This window comes from Mastigoproctus giganteus, chromosome 8 (genome assembly GCF_048544385.1).
Source record: "Mastigoproctus giganteus isolate SK-2022 chromosome 8, ASM4854438v1, whole genome shotgun sequence".
Classification (NCBI taxonomy): domain Eukaryota; kingdom Metazoa; phylum Arthropoda; class Arachnida; order Uropygi; family Thelyphonidae; genus Mastigoproctus; species Mastigoproctus giganteus.
In genome coordinates this window covers 52700022-52722009 of record NC_143582.1, presented here as the reverse complement: position 1 = coordinate 52722009, position 21988 = coordinate 52700022, and the positions used below count along the sequence as shown (strand labels likewise).

Here is a 21988-nt window from a genome sequence, read left to right as displayed (position 1 = left end):
CTTGATGGCGTTTCGATTCTGATAAAGTTTGTAGTCTTGGAGAAAAATTACTAGAAACTATCTTCATCACGGATTGTAGATGCTCATCAGTCGATCGGGTTCTTTTCTTAGACTTATTAATTTTCTTCAACTGCGAAAAAAACTGTTCACATATAAATGTACTCCCAAACAAAGCGATTACAGTAATACCCCGAAGTTACGCGATAGGTGGGTCCGACGAAAATCGCGTAAGTCGAATTCGCGTAAGTCGGGGTAAAACTTTGCATATAAATACGTATAAATTTTGCTTAATTGGGACCAAGGACTAACAAAAACACTAGTTTAGAAGAAAAATATTAATAAAATTGCAGTTCTTTATACATATTAATACAAAATATATATTAAAAAAATAAATGACTTACTTAAAAAAGTTATTTCGATGTCGATGGCTTCATAAAATCTAACAAATTCGTCTGACGACACAGCACCTTCTTTTTTTCACGCAGAATTTCTTCGTAGCAAGCTAATAATTTTTTTATTCCTTGCTTTGTAACTGTAACGCGTTCTTCGTTGGAGTCTATGTTTTCTAAAATTTTTAAGCCCTTTTCAATTGAGCTGAGACCTTCTGTCAAGTTTGCAATTGTCATGTGCTTTTCTGGTGGAACTGGGTCTGAAGTGTCGAATTCAGTTACGTTTTGCTCACGCATCTCTATGAGCTCATTCATTGTCAGCTCCTGACTATGTGAATCCAACAGCTCGTTGACATCATCACCATCGACTTCCAAATCTAATTGCCTGGCAAGATTAACAACTTCTTCTATCACATGAGCGACATGATCGGTTTCTGGCGTTGTTTTCGTCTCGTTTTTGAAAAAAAATGGACAAAGTTTCTTCCAGACACCATTCAATGTTTTTTTGTGAATTTCATTCCAAGATTCTCCAATGATTCTTACGGCATCTAAAACATTGAATTGTTTCCAAAAGTCTTTAACAGACATATCACTATTTTGTCTCATAGCTTCATTCAGACGTGCAAACGAACGCCTCGTGTAGTAGGCCTTGAATGTTTTGATGACTCCCTGGTCCATCGGTTGAAGCAAGCTGGTTGTGTTTGGAGGCAAAAACACAACTTTCACACGTGGGTCGAAATTAATTAGGGTGGCAGGAGGGTGACCGGGTGCATTGTCAATAAGAAGCATCACTTTAAATGGAATCTGTTTAGATTTGCAATAACGTTCGACTTCTGGTATGAAGTGGTGACCAAACCAGTTCTCAAAAACGGAAGCTGTCACCCAAGCTTTATGATTTGACTTCCAAATCACTGGTAACCTAATTTTAGATATGTTTTTTAAAACTCTTGGGTTTTCGGAGCGATAAATTAAGAGAGGTTTTAACTTGAAGTCACCAGCTGCATTCCCGCCAAGCATCACTGTCAATCGGTCTTTGGAAACCTTAAAGCCTGGAAAGCTTTTTTCTTCACGCGCAATAAAAGTTCTTTTAGGCATCTTCTTCCAGAACAGGCCAGTCTCATCCACGTTAAATACGGTTTCACTGCTATAGCCACCTTCTTCTATCATAGCCTTGAGTGTCTCAGGAAAAGAAGACGCAGCTTCTTTATCGGCACTTGCTGCCTCTCCGCGATACTGTGCCAGTTACAGCGAGTTTTAAATCGGTTGAACCAACCGTTACTAGCTACAAAGTTTTCATCTTTGTCCGCCTCCTCAGCTTCTTCTTTCAACCTCGCAAAAATCAGCTTAGCTTGATAGCACACAGTGTTCTGATCGACTGGACAATTCTTCACTTTTACTTGATTATCACACCATAATTTCAGCATTGTTTCCATCTCAGCAATAATACCATGACGTTTACGAATTATGCTTGAGTTCAAGGATTGAGCATTTTTCACCGCTTCGAGAATTCTTTCTTTATCTTTTATGATTGTTCTTACTGTGGATTCCGGTAGCTCAAACTTCTTTGCCAATTCACAAATTTTCATTCTGCTATCAAAATCCTTGATAATGTTAAGTTTACATTCCAAAGATATCGTTTTCCTTTTCCTACTAGGTGCAGGAGAATCAGATTTACTTCGTTTGAACGACATAGTTTTTTAAGGGTTTAGAAAACTTTCGTCGATCGTAGAATCGTATGTAATTGTGCACGTAGAGTTCGCACGAAACACGTCCAATGCGTATCACAGCAAGTGAAACACTGAGGGTCGTTTTTCATATGCCATCGATACAGTCAGTCCTCGTATAGAACGATAGTGTTAATTGTGTTCCTATAAACCCTCGTGCAATAAACAACAGGCCCTATGGGAAAAATCGGGTTAGGTGCCGACCACCCAAGATTGAACACACATTTTATTGCTTTTCTTTTTCTCTCTGAGTGTGCAGTGTCGTTACCAGGACGCTTCCTTTTCACACCTTTACTCGTTTTTAGGGAATAAAGCACAATTACAAAACGAGGAGGCACCCTTGATACGCATAAGCTGCGCGCATGTAGCAACTGAATAAACAACACCATAAAGGCAGAGATACACTATTAACACCTCACATTTCTAGGGGGTTACTACCATAAAACAATAAAAATCCAGTTGTGTTTCTGCTAGTGGAATCTGTTATAAACTGGTAGTAAACTCGATCTAATTGCATACCGATAGCTGGAATTGTGTTGGTTTTTACGTTATTATGGTGAAATGTGTTTCCCCTTCACTGATATAAAAAAACATAAAAGCAGCAAAGTTGAATTTTGTTCATCTTTGGCTCTCACTCTCCGCCGTCCCACCGTACATCGATAACATATGAAAATGACCTTGAAGATAGTGGGCGGCAGCGTTGCCAAACGAAAAAATCAAGAACCGCGTAACTCCGAGTTCGCGTAAGTCGGGGTAGCGTAAGTCGGGGTATTACTGTATTCTTATTGCAAAAATTCGTAACTGAGGATATTTATCTTTTGACAAGTATAAATAAAAGTTAATCAAATCTGTATCTTCAAATCTTTGAATAAGATTTATATCACACTGTAAATTAATTAGCTCCATTTGTAGATTTTCTGGTGCGTTATTCATGTTCTTTTTTAATGGTAATACATAGTCTAGACTTTTCCATAGCTTGAGGCTTACGCCCTAAACGTTTTATATTATGGTAATGAAAATAATGTAAAATCGGACTCCAAATCATTAAAACCTTTAAATCTTTCTTCAAATTCTTGTTGTAATAATGCTATTTTTCCTGCATATTCTTGAGATTTTTCATTTGAAATAATAGGGCAAGATTTAAGATGTAGGAAATGTACGAAATTTTTTGATTCCCGTTGTGTTTCCCATAATTGCAATTCAACTTTAAAAGCTTTAATACAAGCATACATGTCAGTGATAAGTTTATTCTTTCCTTGCAGCTCTTTATTGGGAATATTTAAATAGCCGGTTAAGTCAACAAGAAATGCTAAATCTGTTATCCCTGTATCATTATGTAGCTCGTCGATGGTTTTATTTTTTTGTGTCATGAAAATTTTGATTTCATTTATTAAATCAAAAAACCGTTTTAATACAGCTCCTCGACTTTAACTACCTCACCTTGTTATAAAAAATCATTTCTCCGTACTCACTTTCAATTTCTTCAAGCAATGCAACAAATTCTCGATGATTCAGAGCTTGTCCACGGATAAAGTTTATTGTTTTAGTTACTTCCATAACATTATCCATCTGCAAACTTTTGGCACAAAGTGCTTCTTGATGAATAATGCAATGTATAGTGCAAAAATTATTTTGAAATTTTTCTTCTTTCACTATATTTCTTAATTTTACCGCTACTCCATTTTTTTTACCAACCATAGCAGCTGCACCATCACTTGCAAATCCAACCATTTTATCCCATCTTAATTTATTTTTATCTATTACAGTTTTTATTTCAGAAAAAATATTCTGTGCACCAGTTTTTCCTTTCATAGGAATTATTTCCAATAATTCCTCAATTACTTCAAATTCATCAGTAACACCTCGTAAGAAAACGGCAAGTTGTGCTATATCTGTGATGTCAGTACTCTCATCAACTGCTATTGAGAATGCTGCAAAATCTGTACTTTGTCTTTTAACTGACATCGTAAATCACTAGCGATTTCGTTAATACGTTCCACTACCGTGTTGGCTGACAAACTAATATTTTTAAATAATTGTTGTTTGTCAGGACAAAGAAGTTCAGCAGACTTAATCAAACAATCTTTAAGGAATTCGCCATCAGTAAATGGTTTTGATCTTTTTGCAATGATGTGCGCGAGAGCAAAACATGTGCGAACTGTTGCTTCATTGGATTTATTTGCTTCAGTAAAAAAATTTTGTTGTTGTTGTAAGCCAGATTTCAGAAACTAACTTTTCTTCCCTCAATTTGCTTTCCAACATTTCAAATTTTTCTTTATGATTCGTTTTGTAATGCCGACGTAAATTGTATTCTTTTGGAATTGATATTCCCTTACTACAAATAAAACATACAATTTCATTGCGCACAACACCACAAAAGTACATAATTTCCCATTTATCTTTAAAAACACGTCCTTCTTCGTCGACTTTTCTTTTACCCTTTGTTAAAGACATGGCTTGCAGTTTAATCTCTTAATTAAAATCACTATTATAATTTTATTTACAACTTTAATTTAACAAGATGAATTTTCGTATGAAAGCAACACTCAAACGTTATGCACAATTCTAAATGATAGGTATTGATATAATGTAGAATCTACATTATATCAATACCTATCGTTTATCGTTAGATCTACATTTGTTGGATGATTGTTTTCTACATCAGCATGTTCGGGAGGCAACTAGAGGGAGTAATACTCTTGATCTGATTATCAGTAGTGATTCTTCGTGCATTAAGAATCTGCAGATAAAGGAACCACTAGGTGGCAGTGATCACAGTGTGCTGAAGTGGGATTTACTCAAAGAGGTAACTACCATCAGGGGTGAAGGGAAGGGTTTTTGCTTTGGTAAAGGCGACTACGATGGTCTGAGACAGTATTTAAATTCTATACAGTGGGATCAACTGATGATGTTACCAACAGCAAATTCAAAATGGGAAGCATTCAAAAAACTTATCTTGGAAGCTACTAGGCTTTACATACCAACTAAGAAATATTGTTCAAGGTTTAGGCCAAAATGGATGTCAGATGAATTAATGAGGCATATGGCAGAGAAGAAAAATGCATGGGATACATACAAATTAACACATGACACAGAAGCCTATGATAGATACAAGTTGATATGCAACCAAGTTACAAAGGAGGTTAGGCAGGCGAAGGCAGATTACGAGAAATCCTTGGCAAGGGATGCAAAGAAAAACAGCAAAGAGTTCTTTACTTATGTAAACTCTAGAAGGAAGGGGATGAATCAGATTGGTCCACTTGATATTGATGGGTCAAGTGTTGATGATCCTGCTCAGGTAGCTAACAAACTAAATGAATATTTTGCATCGACATTCACACATGAGGAGTTAATCAGCGAGGGGAATGCCAGAGGTGTATTCAACTCTAGCAGTAAGCTTCAGAATCTTGAAATAACTGGGAGTAAAGTGGAGGAGAAACTGTTGAAGATAAACACAAGAAAGGCACCCGGGGTGGATGGGATCTATCCAGTTATATTAAAGGAGGCAGCAAAGGAAGTAAGCAAACCCTTAGCCATAATTATGAGAGCTTCCTTGGACTCAGGGGAGGTACCCATAGACTGGAAATGTGCAAATGTGACCCCAATTCACAAAGGAGGATCAAAGGCTGACACAAGTAATTTTAGACCTGTGAGTTTAACTTCTGTTCCAGGAAAATTAATGGAGGCACTGGTTAAAGAAGCACTGCAGGATCATTTAGACAAGACTTCAGTTATAGCTCAGACACAGCATGGTTTTGTTAAGGGGAAGTCTTGCCTGACCAACTTGATTGGATACTATGATGCAGTCACAAAAGAACTGGATGCAGGGAATAACTTTGATATTATATACTTGGATCTTAGAAAGGCTTTTGATACTGTTGCACATGGAAGACTGCTACACAAATTGGAGTAGTGTGACATTGGAGGCAAATTGCTGCTATGGATAAAGGGGTGGTTGAGGGGGAGAAGACAGAGAGTGGTAATCAATGGACACTGCTCATCGTGGACTGATGTTATTAGTGGAGTCCCTCAGGGCTCAGTGTTGGGTCCATTATTGTTTTCTGTATTTATAAATGATATTGATGATGGTATATCGGGCTTAATGTCCAAGTTTGTAGACGATACAAAGGTTGGCAGGGTTGTCAAGGACACTACTGACACTATGCTGCTGCAACAGGATCTGGAAAGGTTGAGCAGATGGGCTGAGAGGTGGCAAATGAAGTTTAACATTGACAAATGTAAAGTACTACACATGGGAAACAGCAACCCCAGAGCAACGTATCAACTCTGTGGTACAACACTGACAGTGGTAGAGAATGAAAAAGACCTGGGGGTAATTGTGCAGGCAGATATGAAGTTCTCTGAGCAGTGCAGATGGGCTGCAAGAGTAGCTCATGGAGTATTGTCAATGATATACAGGAATTTTTCCAGCAGGGATAAGGAGGTGATTGTTCCATTGTATAAGGCGATGGTCAGGCCACACCTAGAGTACTGTATACAGGTCTGGAGGCCTCATTTCAAGAAGGATGTAGAGCTGCTGGAACGAGTACAGAGAAGGGCAACAAGATTAGTGAATGGAACAAAGGGGTGCTCTTACGAAGAAAGGCTTAAGTTTTGCAAATTACAGTGTCTGGAGACTAGGCACCAGCGAGGTGATCTGATAGAGGTGTATAAAGCCTTGAATGGTTTAAGCATGCTCAATGCTGATGGGATTCTTCCTGTAGCTCAGAAAAATCACCTGAGAGGGCATAAATTCAAATTGAGGAAAGACGGATGTAGGATAGATGTGCGGAAATTTGCCTTTAGCCAGCGGGTGGTTGGTTGGTGGAACAGACTTCCATCCCTTGTGGTGGAGGTTGATAGCCTAAATAAGTTTAAGGCTCAGCTGGACAGGTATTTTGAACGAACAGAGGGGTGAAGTGGAAGTGCTTTTTTTTTTTTTTTTTTTTGGCTGGTGCTGCATAAGCTTGCTTTCTTGCATCAAATGCCTCTACTAATGCTAATGCTAATGTTACTGATAATTATTCTCAAACGGAATCACAGGCTCAAGTCAGCTGCGCTTTTTGCGAGTGTAACACTGAGAAACCTGAAACTATTGAAGGCATTCTAAGAAACTGTACTCAGAAAATAGCTCGCTAAGAGAACGTCTGAGCCAGCTTGAAGATTATCAACAACAGTCCTCGAGCGTACTACAAGGTCTCTTGCCCGTGAACACTAGACTCCCTTGTCCTGGCCCACTGGAACGCCCATCTCCCACACCTGAGTCATCGCTACTACCCAAAACGGATACAGTTACACTTTCTAAAGACAGCGCCTATAGCGCCATGCTAATATCAACGAAACGGAACTCTGACATTGCTGGCATGAATGGAGCACAGCAAAGCCAGATGCCCGGACCTCAACCGACGCAAGCATCCCCACGCCAACAGTATTCCAGAAACAGCAAAACCACCTTGATTGGCACAAGAGTAGTTAACACTAGAATCAGAATACGAGATCGCCAAGCCACCAGCAATACTCATGCAAATATCTTCATTAGCAGGCTGGATCCGTTGACAAAAGTTGAAGAAATTCAGGCACTATTGATGGAACTAGGCATACCCGGTAAGCCTTTCAAAATCAATACCAGGCATCCATTTTATGCTTCCTTTAGGATTCAGATTGATGGCCCTAATTACCAACAATACCTCAATGCAGAATACTGGCCCAGAGGTATGTTGGTAATGCCATACTGTGGGACACCAAAGAACAAGAACTTATCAAGCCCGAACCCCATTCCACAACAATGTATAACTACACCAGCATAGCTGGTGTAGTTATACATTGTTGTGGAATGGGGTTCGGGCTTCTGGCCTCTCTAGCGGAGTCTCCCAAATTATATCCGAGAGCGGGTGCAACTTATGGATGTCTAACGTGGAGATGACGAGCGAACATCGGACCGATCGCATTCCAGTTAGAATATCCAGAATGAGAGCACATCGAATGCGACATCGATCCCGGGACGAGATTTCAGATCATTATGTGAAAAGCAAATACTGTTCCAAGAGTAATCTCATCATAGTACAACCTTCTGTCGAAGTAAAAATCGATGTTTCCTACAAAACATCAGGAGTGTCAAAAACAAGCTAGATGGTCTACTTGATTTGCTTTCCTGCTCAGAGTACGATTTCGTCATTCTGATTGAAACCTGGCTCAGAGATGAGCCAGGTTTCAATCAGAAATCAGCATAGGCCAGAACGGAAATTGCTGCCTTCACCTCAAATCTTGGCTATCACACGCTGGCTGCTAATAGAATTGGGAGACGAGGTGGCGGTGTAGCAATCTGTCAAAGGAGTTCACTACCGCTGATTAAGGCATCCACTTATCCAGGAGGTGACATAGAAGCTGTTCTTGGAATCTACCGAATTGCTGGTTTGTCGATCTCTGTGTGTGCCGTTTATTTACCTCCACCAGTTTCTGAGGATTCTGTCCTTAATCTGACAGCATGGCTGTCATCCACAATCAATCATCGGCAAAAGCTCATCATCCTTGGAGACTTTAACCTTCCACTGCCAGCCACAAAGAAGCTCCTAGATACTCTGTCATTGAACATGTCGGAAATGGGCATTAGTCTTATTCATGTTCCTCCCTCACACGGCGATGCCACCCTGCAGCGCATCTTCTCAAACTGTTTAGTAGAGGAAACCCTGACCATAACTGAGAACTTCCTCCCGTCCGAGGCGCCTCCGTAGCCAGGTGGGAAGGAGCACCAGTGCGTAGCACACGCTTCTTGATTAGACCGGGGTTCGAACCCGTCACCACCAAATACGGAGGATGCGGAAAGGTTAGAAATTGACCACCGCATATTCCGGAGCAATATGGCCTTAGTTGCTAATGCTCCTAAAAACCAAATAACAACAACAACAACCTCCCATCCGATCATGTTCCGATTGCTGCGATGATATCTCTGCAGGCACCTAAGGATGAACGTACACAAGTACAAACTACGAACACTGTCAGGAGAGTATACAATCCAAAATAAATCAACATTGGAAAAGTTACTATCCTCTTCCAACTTTACCCATTGAACATACTGGCTGAGCTTAACATAAATGAGGCTGCCTACTGGCTTTCGAGATGGATGGAATTCATTGCAAGGTCTGCAATGTCCAAAACTTGCATCCTTAGTCCCCACTCAAAGCCATGGTGGAATGACCTCCTAACCAAGGCCTTTAGGGAAAAACAGGCAGCCCATGCCTCTTACAAGAAGTCGCCTTCACAAGAGTCATACGCCAGATTTTCCAAAGCAAGGATGGATTTTCAGAAGAGGAAACAATTTTCTATTGACAATTTCATGAACTGCCATCTATCCAGGGGAAAACGTGTGTGGTCCACAAGTCATACTTGTACCCCTCTGTCTTTAGATGTCCAGGAATGGTGTGAGCATGTGCTGCGTTTTAAGCGAGATCACCATGTGTCTGAAGCATATCCTTGGAACGAAGCGTTCAACGTTTCTTCACCTTCTACTAATACAGAAATTTCCGAAGAACAACTAATAAAAATAATAAATTCACTACCTGACAAGTCCACCATAGGAATTGACGCAATACCTCCGTTTAGTCTAAAAATTGCTTCTCATTTCATCAGCAAAGAGCTCACTCAACTCTACAACAAAGTACTCAAATTTGCACAGGTGCCTTCAAGCTGGTTATCATACAGAGCCGTGGCAGTTCCGAAAAAGCCTCATGCGAAAAGACCGGCTGACTTCAGACCAATATCAATTGCCTCTCCCTTCTTGAAATGCCTCGAGAAGTGCATCTATAATGATGTAGCACTCGCAATCTTTGCGCATAGGCCAGAACACACCCATTATGCCATGCCTAACAGATCTACGGTAACCTGCCTATAGTCATTATCACAGAAAATACTTCAGGCCTGGAATGACAACGAAGATCTTCACACCATTTTTCTCGACATGAAATCTGCTTTCGACTCAGTCCAAATAATTTGCTATCTAGGAGAATGCTTCACTTCAAAGGCGATGGCGTTAAAGTCACTAAAAGCGTCGAAGTAGGGATCCCACAAGGTGGTTGTCTCTCAGCCTTGTTATTTGCAGCAATATTCGTTCCACTAATGGATCAAATTCCAGCGTTCCTATCGTATGCTGATGATATTGTTTGCTACTTGCCATGCAAACGCTATGTTGGTCCTTCACAAGAAAGACAAACCGCCTCTGAATCTGTAAACAGCTACCTAAATGCATTCTATAAGTATGCTAAATTTTTTGGCCTGTCAGTCAATCCAGAGAAGTCAAACTATCTCATCTTTACGCCAAGTCGGATGACTTCTACTGATACTACATCTTCTCTACTTCCGGTATTGGCAGGAAATGTCCTGACTCCCACAGACAGTGTCAAATTCCTAGGAGTAATCCTTGATGCCAATCTCACCTATAAAAAACAAATCCAAGCTCAGTATTCCAAAGCCCTGAGAGCGTTCTGGGGAATGAAAATTGATCTGTGCAAAACGCACAATAAGAAAATAATCAAGAAGTACCTCACAACTTACTTCTGTAGTGTACTCTCCTATGCCGTGGAAATTTGGTCAGCGGCACCACCCACCAGCCTCAAGAAACTATGGGGCCTCGAATTCTGGGTGCTGAAGTGGGCCAACTTGTGGTCGCACCAGATCTACACAACATCTAAATCTACTCTCTGCTGCAACCTGCAATATACACCCATAGTCCACAGAGCCCATGTGCTAAAAATAAAGTCATTCCTTCATCTGTGCTCAGCTAAGCAGGATCACATCAACATCTGGAACACGGTTGGTTGGCGGTTGCCAGGCAGACATCTCCGTAGTACTCCCTCCTTATGCTCAAGGCTCCAGCGGTTACAGAATTTCAAAAGACACTTCCCAAATGTGACTCTGGACACTCAACTCGCTCAACATCGACATCAACCTGTGGAATATAGACAAGGCATATCGAGATGGCATCTTGTCCCATCTTGCTGTTTGTAAAGGACATTTATGTAAGTGCCGATCTTAGTTAGCCGATGTAATTTCATGTTCAGCTCAACTTGTAGTCCTTTTTCGCTGTAATTACTACTTCATTCATTTTTACATTTTGACTATTATCTTTGCTTTGATCTATTAATTATTATTTAGTTATTATTATTATTATTATTTTTTTTTTTTATAAATCAAAATCACTTGTATAAACAACTAAATGTAAGATTCCTCTGGCTTTCTGTGTAAGGAATCACTAGTGTATAAAATTTATGTTAATAAAGAATCTTATTATTATTATTACTTGTAAGGCTGAAGTGCTCACTGTACTGCAGGCGCAGAGGATGGATCGCTGGGTAGAATCCAGCGTTCTTCTATTTACTACTAGCGTGGTGTTATCGTACCATATGGCCAAAGCATATGAGATTGCTGGGATGAAACTGTCTTATAATAGAATGCCAGCATTCTCTTGTTGAGGCCCCAGCCTCTACGTGAGACCCTGGCCACCAGGGCCGAGTAGTTCCTGATCTTCTTTCTGGTGTATTTAAGATGTGGCTGAAAGGATAGTTTGCTGTCTAGGAGAATACTTAGGTGTTTAGGTATTCTCCTGTTTTTTAAGGATAGTGAGCTTCCCGGAGATCATGCCTAGGTTGACTAGGAGAATGGATTTCGAGATGGTGAATGGGTTCCCTCCCAGATGGTTCATCTGCAGAATCCAATATTCCATTGACAGAAATTTGTCCACTATCTCTATTAATTTGCGGATGTCTGTTTCATTCCTATTTTTCACCATCTTTTACCATTACTTCTGTATTCCTCCCTTCACTGCTCGACATTATATACATATTTACTACATGTCACTAGAATATTATAAATACTTGACATACCTTATTTCTTTAATTTATAAAAATTTACAATACTGACTGGAATTAAGAAACATTGTCCTGAATTATGACTGTAGTCTCCTGAAGAAGTTTGCCATGAAAATCTACCAATTAACCATTTTGGTATTAATTTTCCTAATATTAATGTGCTTCTCCTTATCTAATTCTAGTCTTTTGTTTCAAAACCTTGTAAAAATTCCCCTCCATCAGTGTATTAATACTGTAACGTTCTTTCAGTATGTCTATTTTACTTTGAATATACTATTATTTGAATATTATTATTAAATACCATTATTTTACAAAAATAATGATATATTATTATAATGTGCTAAGATATTTATCTCTAAATCTTTTTCACTTCTCTCCTCTTTACCACTAGGTTTGGTAACTTACACATTGAACATTGTGCACCCACCTATTATCTTCTCTTTATCCTTAATTTATGTATATTTATATTACATTCTTCTAAACCTGCTCTGTGCCTTAAGTTGCTTTTTACGTCCATCCTTGCAGTTAATTATACTTGTTATATTACACTGCTTTCTCATATTTACTCTATACACATGTATGCATCTGACATACTTACTATTTATTCCTGTTTTGTTTAGCAATCCAAATTCATGTTCCAGACATTATTTTATCCAATTTTCAGATGAATGTTTTGAGCAGATCCAGTCCTAAACTTCAAGGGCATGGATGCAAGTATTAAAAGTATTAATATTGGTGAAGATGGGAAGGAGAGATCCTCACTGCCCAGATAAAGGGGAAGTAGGAGCATTCTTTGGGATTTGGGACCTGTGTAGTGCAAGGAAGCCACAAGCTTTTGCTGCACTGGCCAAAAAAAAAAAAAAAAAGGTAGATAAGAAAATACAAATTATGCACTTCCCTTCTCACACAGTTAACTCTCCAGTTGACCTTTGAATTTCTTCAAGCGTTCAGAACCAACTCATTTCAATAATGAGCAACTTGCTGGCTAAAGGAAAACTTCTTCCCCTGTGATTTAAATTTGTCCCCTAGTTCTGGAATTCTTTATAACAGCAAAAATTCCTCCTTCAGTCAGTTTACTAACCCTCTGAGATCCTTATAAACCTCAATTAGGTCCCCTCTAAGGTGCCTGGTTACCAAGTACTGTAGCCCACATGATTGAAGTCTTTCCCCATACGATCACATTTTTGCCAATCTCACCATGCAAGTTGCCCATCTTTGGAAATGCCCTTTCACAATTATGAAAACAGTGGGATGGTATGTTTATCTGTTACATTCCCTTCTTTGGCATGTAACTAACAAACATGTAATAAATTGTGTAATAAACAAACAAACAAACAAACATGTAATAATTTGGCACGTAATAAACAAACATACCATCCACTGTTTTTATAATCATGAAAATAGTAAACTTGAAATATTTCTGTTGTCTAATTAAAATAATTTGTTTTACAGAAGAAAACCCAGAAGTAAATGACACAGAAGAAAGAGAAAAGGGAGTACCTGAGGATGAGACTATGGATAGTGAGGAGACTGATGAACTAGAACCAGAAGAAAGAAATGAAGAGCATGGTGGTGAAGAAAAGGAGGATATCACAGAAAATGATGGAAAGTATGCCGAAGAGGATAAACATGGTATATAAATATACAGTAGGAATTTTTCTTATTTGATGTCTTCTCATGTTCTAAGGTATATTTTCACTAATCCTTTATTGATGGAATTATTTTGCAGAGAAAAAAATTGTTTACTTTCAAAATCACAAACTGTTGTTTTAAAATAAAATTTTTTAATTAAAATTTTTAAACACTACAGATTTGTAGCAGATCATATCAATACAATTTTAAACATGAAATCACTACATGTGCCGTGTCATCTCCAATCCAGTTTTTAACTTACTGATTATTATACTGATAATTGTAACTGATAAATCGTAATTTTTGGGAAAATGTATTGTTTTAGAATGTGTCTTAATATGTATAGTCATGTCTCTCTTTACATGGCAAATTGGTTTCCAACAGTGTCACTATTCCCTGCCCAGAGCTTATACGTCAAGCAACTGAACTACCACTATCACTCCTACAAAAGCAGTTGTCACTAAAATATACTTTTAAACTGAAATCCCTCTCAGATAATCCTACGTGGACATCTGTTTTTTGAGCCACAATGGGAAAATCTTTACAATATCTATCAGACTGCCAACTGTCCCTTTGGTATCTGTGTCCAAGAGCTACTCAGAAAGCTTAAAATCACAGTAGACAATGTTGCCCAGTCACCAAGGCAATTACAACAAGTCACCAAGGAAGTTGTACATACCATCATACAACTTCTCCATTAAAAATTGGGATAAAGCCATCACCCTATCTTCTGTCTACCAACAACTCTATGCTGCCCACTGAGCTGTGAATACTTCGACTTCTTGCCTGTCTTCATTGATGGCTCAAAGTCAGAGCCATCTGTCGGATATACTGCCATCTTCCCAGATAATACTATATCTGGAAAGATTCCACATGAATGCAACATATACACAGCTGAGTTGTATGCTGTAGAGCTGGCCTTAGACAACATAAAAACCCACAATTGCCAAAGGTGTGTGGTGTGTAGTGACTTTTTAAGTATACTACGGGCTTTATCGGGAATGAAGTGTAATCCTCGTCCATTCTTGATTCATATCCAGCAGATATTACATTCTCTTTATGAGTGTTGTTATTTGTTATTTTTTTTTTTAGGAGCATTAGCAACTAAGGCCATATTGCTCCGGGAATATGCGGTGGTCATTCCCTGACCTTTCCTCGTCCTTCGTATTTGGTGGTGACGGGATCGAACCCCGGTCTAATCAAGAAGCGTGTGCTACGCACTGCTGCTCCTTCCCACCTGGCTACGGAGGTGCCTTATGAGTGTTCATTCAACATTCATTTCTGCTATATTCCAAGCCACACTGGGATCAGGGGTAATGAACGGCAAATGTTGCAGCCAGACCACCCAAACCCCACAACACTCATTGCCTGTTAGTCCCCTGTACAGATTACAGGCAGGTAATACACTGTAAATTACTCTCCCAATAGCAATAATCTTGGCATGGGCAGGTCATGAACAAGCTATCAGATAAAGCCTGTAATCTAACCATAGAGAGGAAGTTATTCTAGTTCTCCTCAGCATAGGATATAGTCAACTTACACATGCATTCCTGCTGAGGGCAGATGACTCTCCTATGTACAAGAATTGTAGCACCTTTTTAGCCAAGCCATTCATCATATTTTATCCATGTTACAGACATGAACGTGTTTTATATTTTACCACGATTAGTCATCTGGATGAGCCTTACACACTCAGTCAGATTTTATTTGATAATGCCCATTTGCCTGCTGTGTTTAATTATTTGAAATAATTAAAGCATTTTACTTATATTTAAAATTTACCTTTTTATACCTCTATTGTTATATATTTTGACGTAGTGACCTAATTTTTTTTAGGTCACTTAAAATTTTGTGTTCTCTTATATGACCTGGTTTTGGTTCATTATAACCTCATTTGGTAATGCATCAATAAAATACAAACCAAATCCCAACAGTTTCACACAAAACAGGATCGTAAATTCATCATATTTTTTATATTACCCCATGTTACCAAAATTTCAGTAAAATTTCAGTTTTAACTAAAAAAAAAAAAAAACATTAAATGAATGTCAAATATACTAAATGTTGTTGATAACGATGCTTAGCAGGACCAATTCAAAAACTCTATTACACATGGAGTTGAACAGTACCAACAAATTTTGGTAACATGGGGTAATATAAAACCATATATGACTATATTTGATCTAGTAACAAAATTTTTAAGTTAAAATATATAGTATTTCAATTAGAAGGCAATGGGGTCTGTTTTGCTTATATTTAGGTTTAGTCTGTTTGTCATCTGGATCTTTTCTGTCACATTTGAGCTCAAAAAATTTCGAATTTGTTTTTGAAATTTGGCTAAGTATTTAGATCTTACAATTTCTAAATTAAAATTTTGCCTAATCAACTGCTTTTTTCTAAATGGGAATAATTTTTTTCTGTTTAGTCCAAAATGATGGTTTAGTTCGAAAACAAATTAATTTTATTCAAAGGAAAATACAAAACAAAGAGAATATAACACAACAGTTGTATATGATGTTCACTCTTTAGTACATGCACATTTGGCATTTTGTGTCACATCTCTGCATGCTGTGACTGTTGAATTGTTATTTTTTTTATTTTATTTAGTTATTTAGTTTTGCTTTCTTCAAATTATATAATTTATAACCTTGAAGTACACTGATGGCAGGGAACAACTTTCCCACTGGAAAAAAAAGAAGTAATTAGCAAAATATTAATTTATAAATCATAAAATTTAAATGGCAATTCATAATTCAATTTTAACAATCAGTTAAAATTTCAACCTAAATATGGCAAAAAAAAAAAAAGGTTCAGATGACAAATAGCCTAAACCTAAAAAAATTAACAAGACAGACCCTGATTCATTTTAATTGAAACATTCTGTGTATTGGTAGTATATTACAACCTCTGAAAATTGGAATCAACTGGAAAACTTAGTGACCACCTTGGGTTGTTAACCAAAAAATGATACATACTTACGAGTTGTTTTTTGAAAAGCATATTATTGCACACTCTATGGTGTATTGACTGAATAACAAAATTTTGAGGAAAAATATCAGTAATCAAATTAGAACTTTGCAACAACCACCGTGGATTGCAAGGAAGAAAAAAAAAAAAAAAGTGCCATCCTGTCTTTTTTTTTTTTTAATACATTTTGTTTCTGTTTGACCCAATAACAAAATATGAATGAAAATATCTACTGACAGCCACGTTTTAATTTTCCAAAAATTGAAATCAAAAGGGAAACTTCTCTACCAACCTCAGATTACATTCTGCTTATGCTGTCTATGAATTAATAACATTGCATACTATCAACCATTAACATAGCTGACTGCACAAATCCTGATACAACTATGTTTTCTTCTTTCCTTCATTTTATACTACTTAGAGCAAACCTAATCTGAATTTGAGGACTGTGTGCCAGCGACTACAAACCTTTTCCAGCGTACATGCCAAAAAATAAGCTGAAACAAGACTATAACAATTTTGTACTGTGGGTTTTTGCATAATTGCATCTGCACTTTCCACTGTTTAATGTAGCTGATAGACCATAAACCAAATTTGCTTCAAATAAAAATACACACTTGTTTATATTATAAACTATTTATGGGTAGCACAGAGTAATGATATATTTATTTGTGTGTGGCATGCATACCATGGTTTGCCATCACTGATCCATGCCATTTATTAATGCTACAGCTTTGAGAATTCAAAATGTTGCTGTAATAATAATAATGTGAATTCGCTGGTTCTCGATGATGAGTCTCCTTATCATGATTGCAGCTTCTTCCAACTATTGAAAACTATCCTTTTGTTGTATTTAAATCTAATTCTTTTAACAGTGAAAGCCAAAATGCCAATTAAATCTACAACTAAAAAAAAAATGATATATGATTTATTCAAATGATTATTCTTTAATTTATGGGATGCATCTAGATCAATGGTTCCCAAACTACTGAGATCTACAGACCCCTTCAAAAATCAAAAAAAAGTTTACGGACCCTATATATATATATATATATACACAGTAAACCCTCGCTATTCGCGGGGGTTACGTTCCTGAGAAATGTCGCGAATACTGAAAACACGAATACTGAGTTATGGCTCCCATAGTAATAAAGGGGTTCCGTTCCAAAGTATGAAATATATAAGAAAAACTAGTCTAAAATTTTGTCTATGTATGTATTATATGTACCTTCATAATATGACTGTACATGACAGTACATAGTGAAATGCAAGCATATGGCATCGAAATGAAAATAAGAAACAATTTAATATTAAATGTAATATTTATTAGAAATTTCAAACAAATCTTTCAAATCAGCGCCTTTGCTAGCAAAAAAAAACATCCCGCCAGTGCTATCACCAGTTTCGCTAAAGTGTTGATAAAGAAGTTTTGCCTTTTCACGAATGATGAGTGAACTTAACGGAATTTTATTTTGAATTCGGTCTTCTATCCACAGATTTAAAGCTTTTCCATTTTTTTTAATTTAACATCAAGAGTTACAGAGCAAATTAGTGAAGCAATTTTGAAGCAATTAGTGCGGTTTCACGCACTTTGAAGCAATTAGTGCGGTTTCACGGACACTACGGCCGATTTTTTCTTCCGATTTCTTGATTGATCGTACCGTTGACTCATTGATTTTATAATGTTTTGCCACTGAGGAGACACTTTCACCTTTAGAAATTTCGTCTAATAACTCAATTTTATTCGCTAGTGTCCTCACCTTTGATATTTTCACATTTCTCTTTTTATTCGTAGCCATATTTTTGTAGGGGTTAGAAAGAACTTGACCACAATAAAGTCACTTTCTTCCGTTAACGCACTCGAAAAAGTCTATTTTACACTGCAAAACGGTAGAGTTATCATTTTTGTAAGCATATCAATTTATAAATTGATAAATTTATTCAATTTATAAACATATAAATTAAAATCAAACGACGAAACCTTCCATGACTAACACATACTGAACAAGGATTAGCGAGAAACATCCACGCTCGCGATTTTTTCACCCCTCTCCCCCCACCCACTGAGCGCTGTTTTGACCGGGAAAGATAATTTTAGCCACGCCCATGTTTTTTATGGCGGAAAATATTCACGGCGTTTTAAAATTCACATTTTTTTTAGGTTTCATTTTATATTAAATCGGCGATCGCGAAACCGCGAATACAGATACCGCGAATAGCGGGGGTTTACTGTATATATATATATATATATATATATATATGAACAGGGTTTTCTGAAAAGAAAATTCAAAGTTTTATGTTTAAAACAACTCAACTTTATTCTTATTACATATATATAATAATATCAACTTTATTATAAATATATAATAATAACTTTATTTATCATCAATTCACTATACATAGAACGAGTAATTTGACTAGTTCCAGAGGGTCCATTTTGCAGACCCCCCAGGGGTCTGCTGACCCCAGTTTGGGAAACACTGATCTAGTTAATAACCTTAGAAAAACTTCTGAAGCCCATAGCAGCTCCAAGTACTAAGAATTTTCTCAAATGATCAAGCAAGCAATTCTCAGTGATCTAATAGTACAATTCCAAGTTATATCTATTTCATTATATTTAAATTCTTTGCTACTAGGAATCAGAAAAAGTGTGAGAAAGGAAAGTTACCTTTCTGTTTTTTCTTATGATATTAAATGAAAAAAATAAGCCCTACCAGTTTCTAGCCACTTGATGGTACTGCTACTGCCTCCACATGGTAGGCCAGACATCTTTCATGAGGAACAGTATCAGGAGCCTTACTTGAAATCTAAGTATATGATGTCAGAATTATTATTTGCATCCAGTTCCTTTGTTATTGTGGCATAGTAGCCAATCAGATTGGTCAGATAAGTTCTCTTTCCCTTAAGAAATCTGTGCTGTGATTGCTCTATAACTACGTTCATTATTTTCTCTGGAAGTAAAGTTCAGGTCTGTAATCATTCAGTTCAACCTTTGATCCACCTTTTTGATTAGAGGACATACTTGCACATCTCCAGTCTGTAGGGACCAACAATGTGTTCTCATAATGATTGTGGAAGGTTTGCTTACCTCTTTTGCTGCTTCTTTTAATATAATAAAATAGATTCCATACTTTATTCACTTTGAGCTTTAACAGTTTTTCTTCTACTCCCTCAGTTTTGTGGAGAACATTTAAAACTCATTTAAAACTTGATGTGCTTCTGGTGTCTCCATCCCTAATAACTTTTTCATGCATGAATATAGATGAAAAATATTTATTCAGTTTTTCAGCAACCTGAACAGGATTGTCAATGGGTATGACATTCATATCTATTGGACCAATGCAGTTCATCCCTCTCCAACTCCAGGATAAAAGCATTCCATAGCCAAGCTGTCTTTGTGTTTTTTCTATAGAGATTTTCTAAGTGAATCTATTCTTTTTAGGTGTAAATAGTGTTCTCCATATTTCATAATGTAGAGCCACTCTTTTGCACTATACGGCATGGGCAAAAGCCCAGAATGGCATGCAAGAAGATGGCTACGTGCGAGTGCTGACCGGAAGTTGGTAAATTGGCCAGCACACGTGAGCTGGCCAATCACGATGGAGGAATTAGAGGGTCATGCATTTATGAATGTACCAGATCCCATTACCTTTTGTGTTGCTACGTGGATGATTGTTTGTAGTTATCCCCAGAAATTCGGGTGACCAACTCTTAGACCACCTCAGTTCTCTGTCGCCTTTCATAAAATTCACCATCGAGCTAGAATCGGACAACACCATACCATACTTAGACATCCTTATCCGATGCAAGGGATATTAGAGGGTCATGCATTTATGCGCTTGAAGACAACTGTGCAATGTAAACCAATATGTGCTGGCCAATTTACCAACTTCCAGTTAGCACACGTGCGTAGCCATCTTCTTGTCACTGCACGAACCTTGCTAACTCGTGCCTGGACCCACTCTAGTTCTGTAGATGAGAGGCACACCGAAATTGCTAAAGTCAAGGCAGATCTTACGAGGTGTAGCTATCCCATCAATACCCTTGACAGGTGTGACCTACAGACTTATAGCCACATAGCAACCAACAGAAACATCCAAGGTAATGACTCAACCGCGAGCGCCTTTATCCCATACTACCCAAACCTCTCACAACAGGTTTCTAGGGTCCTAAAATCACATGGGATAAAATGCGTACAACTACCAGGCAGAAAGTTACGATCCCTCATCTCAAAAGTAAAAACACCCATCCCCACCTTACTACAAAGCGGTTTTGGTCTACTGCATCTCTTGCCATGACTGCACTAGCTGCTACACTGCAGAAACTGGGAGGTGGCTCGAAAAACGTCTTTCCAAACACGAAAGAGCAATCCGCTTAGCGGATGTAGAACACTCAGCTTTTGCCGAACACGTTTGGGCAACCCACACTGCGATGTCGTGATTGTGGATAGGTCCCGCCACTATCGACAACGTACCTGGTTGGAGTCGTTGAACATCACATGCTCCAATTCCTCGGTCAACAGAAGCAGTGGATGTTGGGTCTACCCTATAATCGAAACAACAATTCTGACTAATGACAAACGTCCACATGCATCACGGCCACAGGCTTCAACATCCAACAATTAATCATGTAGTTCATGTATATGATTGGCAGTACACGCCCTCATGTTCCACTCTTAACTGTCAGTTTGACTGAGGAAGGTTGACAAAAACAACCGAAAGCTTTTTTGTATGTATCTAATCTAATATATGTATGTATTTTTTCCTATTATTAAACTTGTCATAATTTATTCTGTCTCCGTTTCGCTCTTTGTCCACAGTAATTCAACATTAATAATGAATCCAGAGTGTATAGGCCTCTTTAATCATGTCATAAACTTCAGTTTGTTCCTTCAGATGCCATGTGTAGATTATAAACTTTTAACTAAACAAAAAAGCAGACAGCGATGACAGAAAAATCTGGCAAGACAAGTAAATAATAAGCTATTCTATGTAAGTATTAGCCACAGTCACTTAACTCATCTATATCTGCTTATCAGGAATGAACCCCCACTCTGAACTAGTTGCCAGTGCCAGCTTACAGTACACCACTTAATCATAGACTGTCCGGAGTACTCTAAAGAATGAAAAACAGCATTTCTCTCACACATGTGAAACATTATCTCTATAAGGTACCATTGTGTTGTTTTTTTTTTTTTTTTGTTTTTTTTCCCCTAACTTTAATAGGTGCAATATCACCTTAATAGCTTTTGTGCTAACTCAACACCATCCTCCCTTTCCTTCTATTGTTAACATAAAGAATTCTTTCTTTGCTACTTTCATTCATATTCTTAACCAAAAACTCGTAATTTGCCCCAGCTTGCTTAACCTGCCTTAGTGATGGATTAAGTCTGAACCATGAATAGTATCTCTTAGTT

The 21988-nt window shown here is 37.7% G+C and overlaps 1 protein-coding gene across 1 annotated transcript in view; it reads left to right on the top strand.

The window, feature by feature from the left end:
- Positions 1–21988, top strand: part of LOC150081532 (midasin) — a 1449634-nt gene that overhangs the window by 1378940 nt on the left and 48706 nt on the right. The window contains exon 87 of the mRNA XM_090380238.1: positions 13426–13605. Within this exon, the coding sequence (XP_090236364.1) occupies positions 13426–13605 (180 nt within the window). The remainder of the gene's footprint in view (positions 1–13425; positions 13606–21988) is intronic.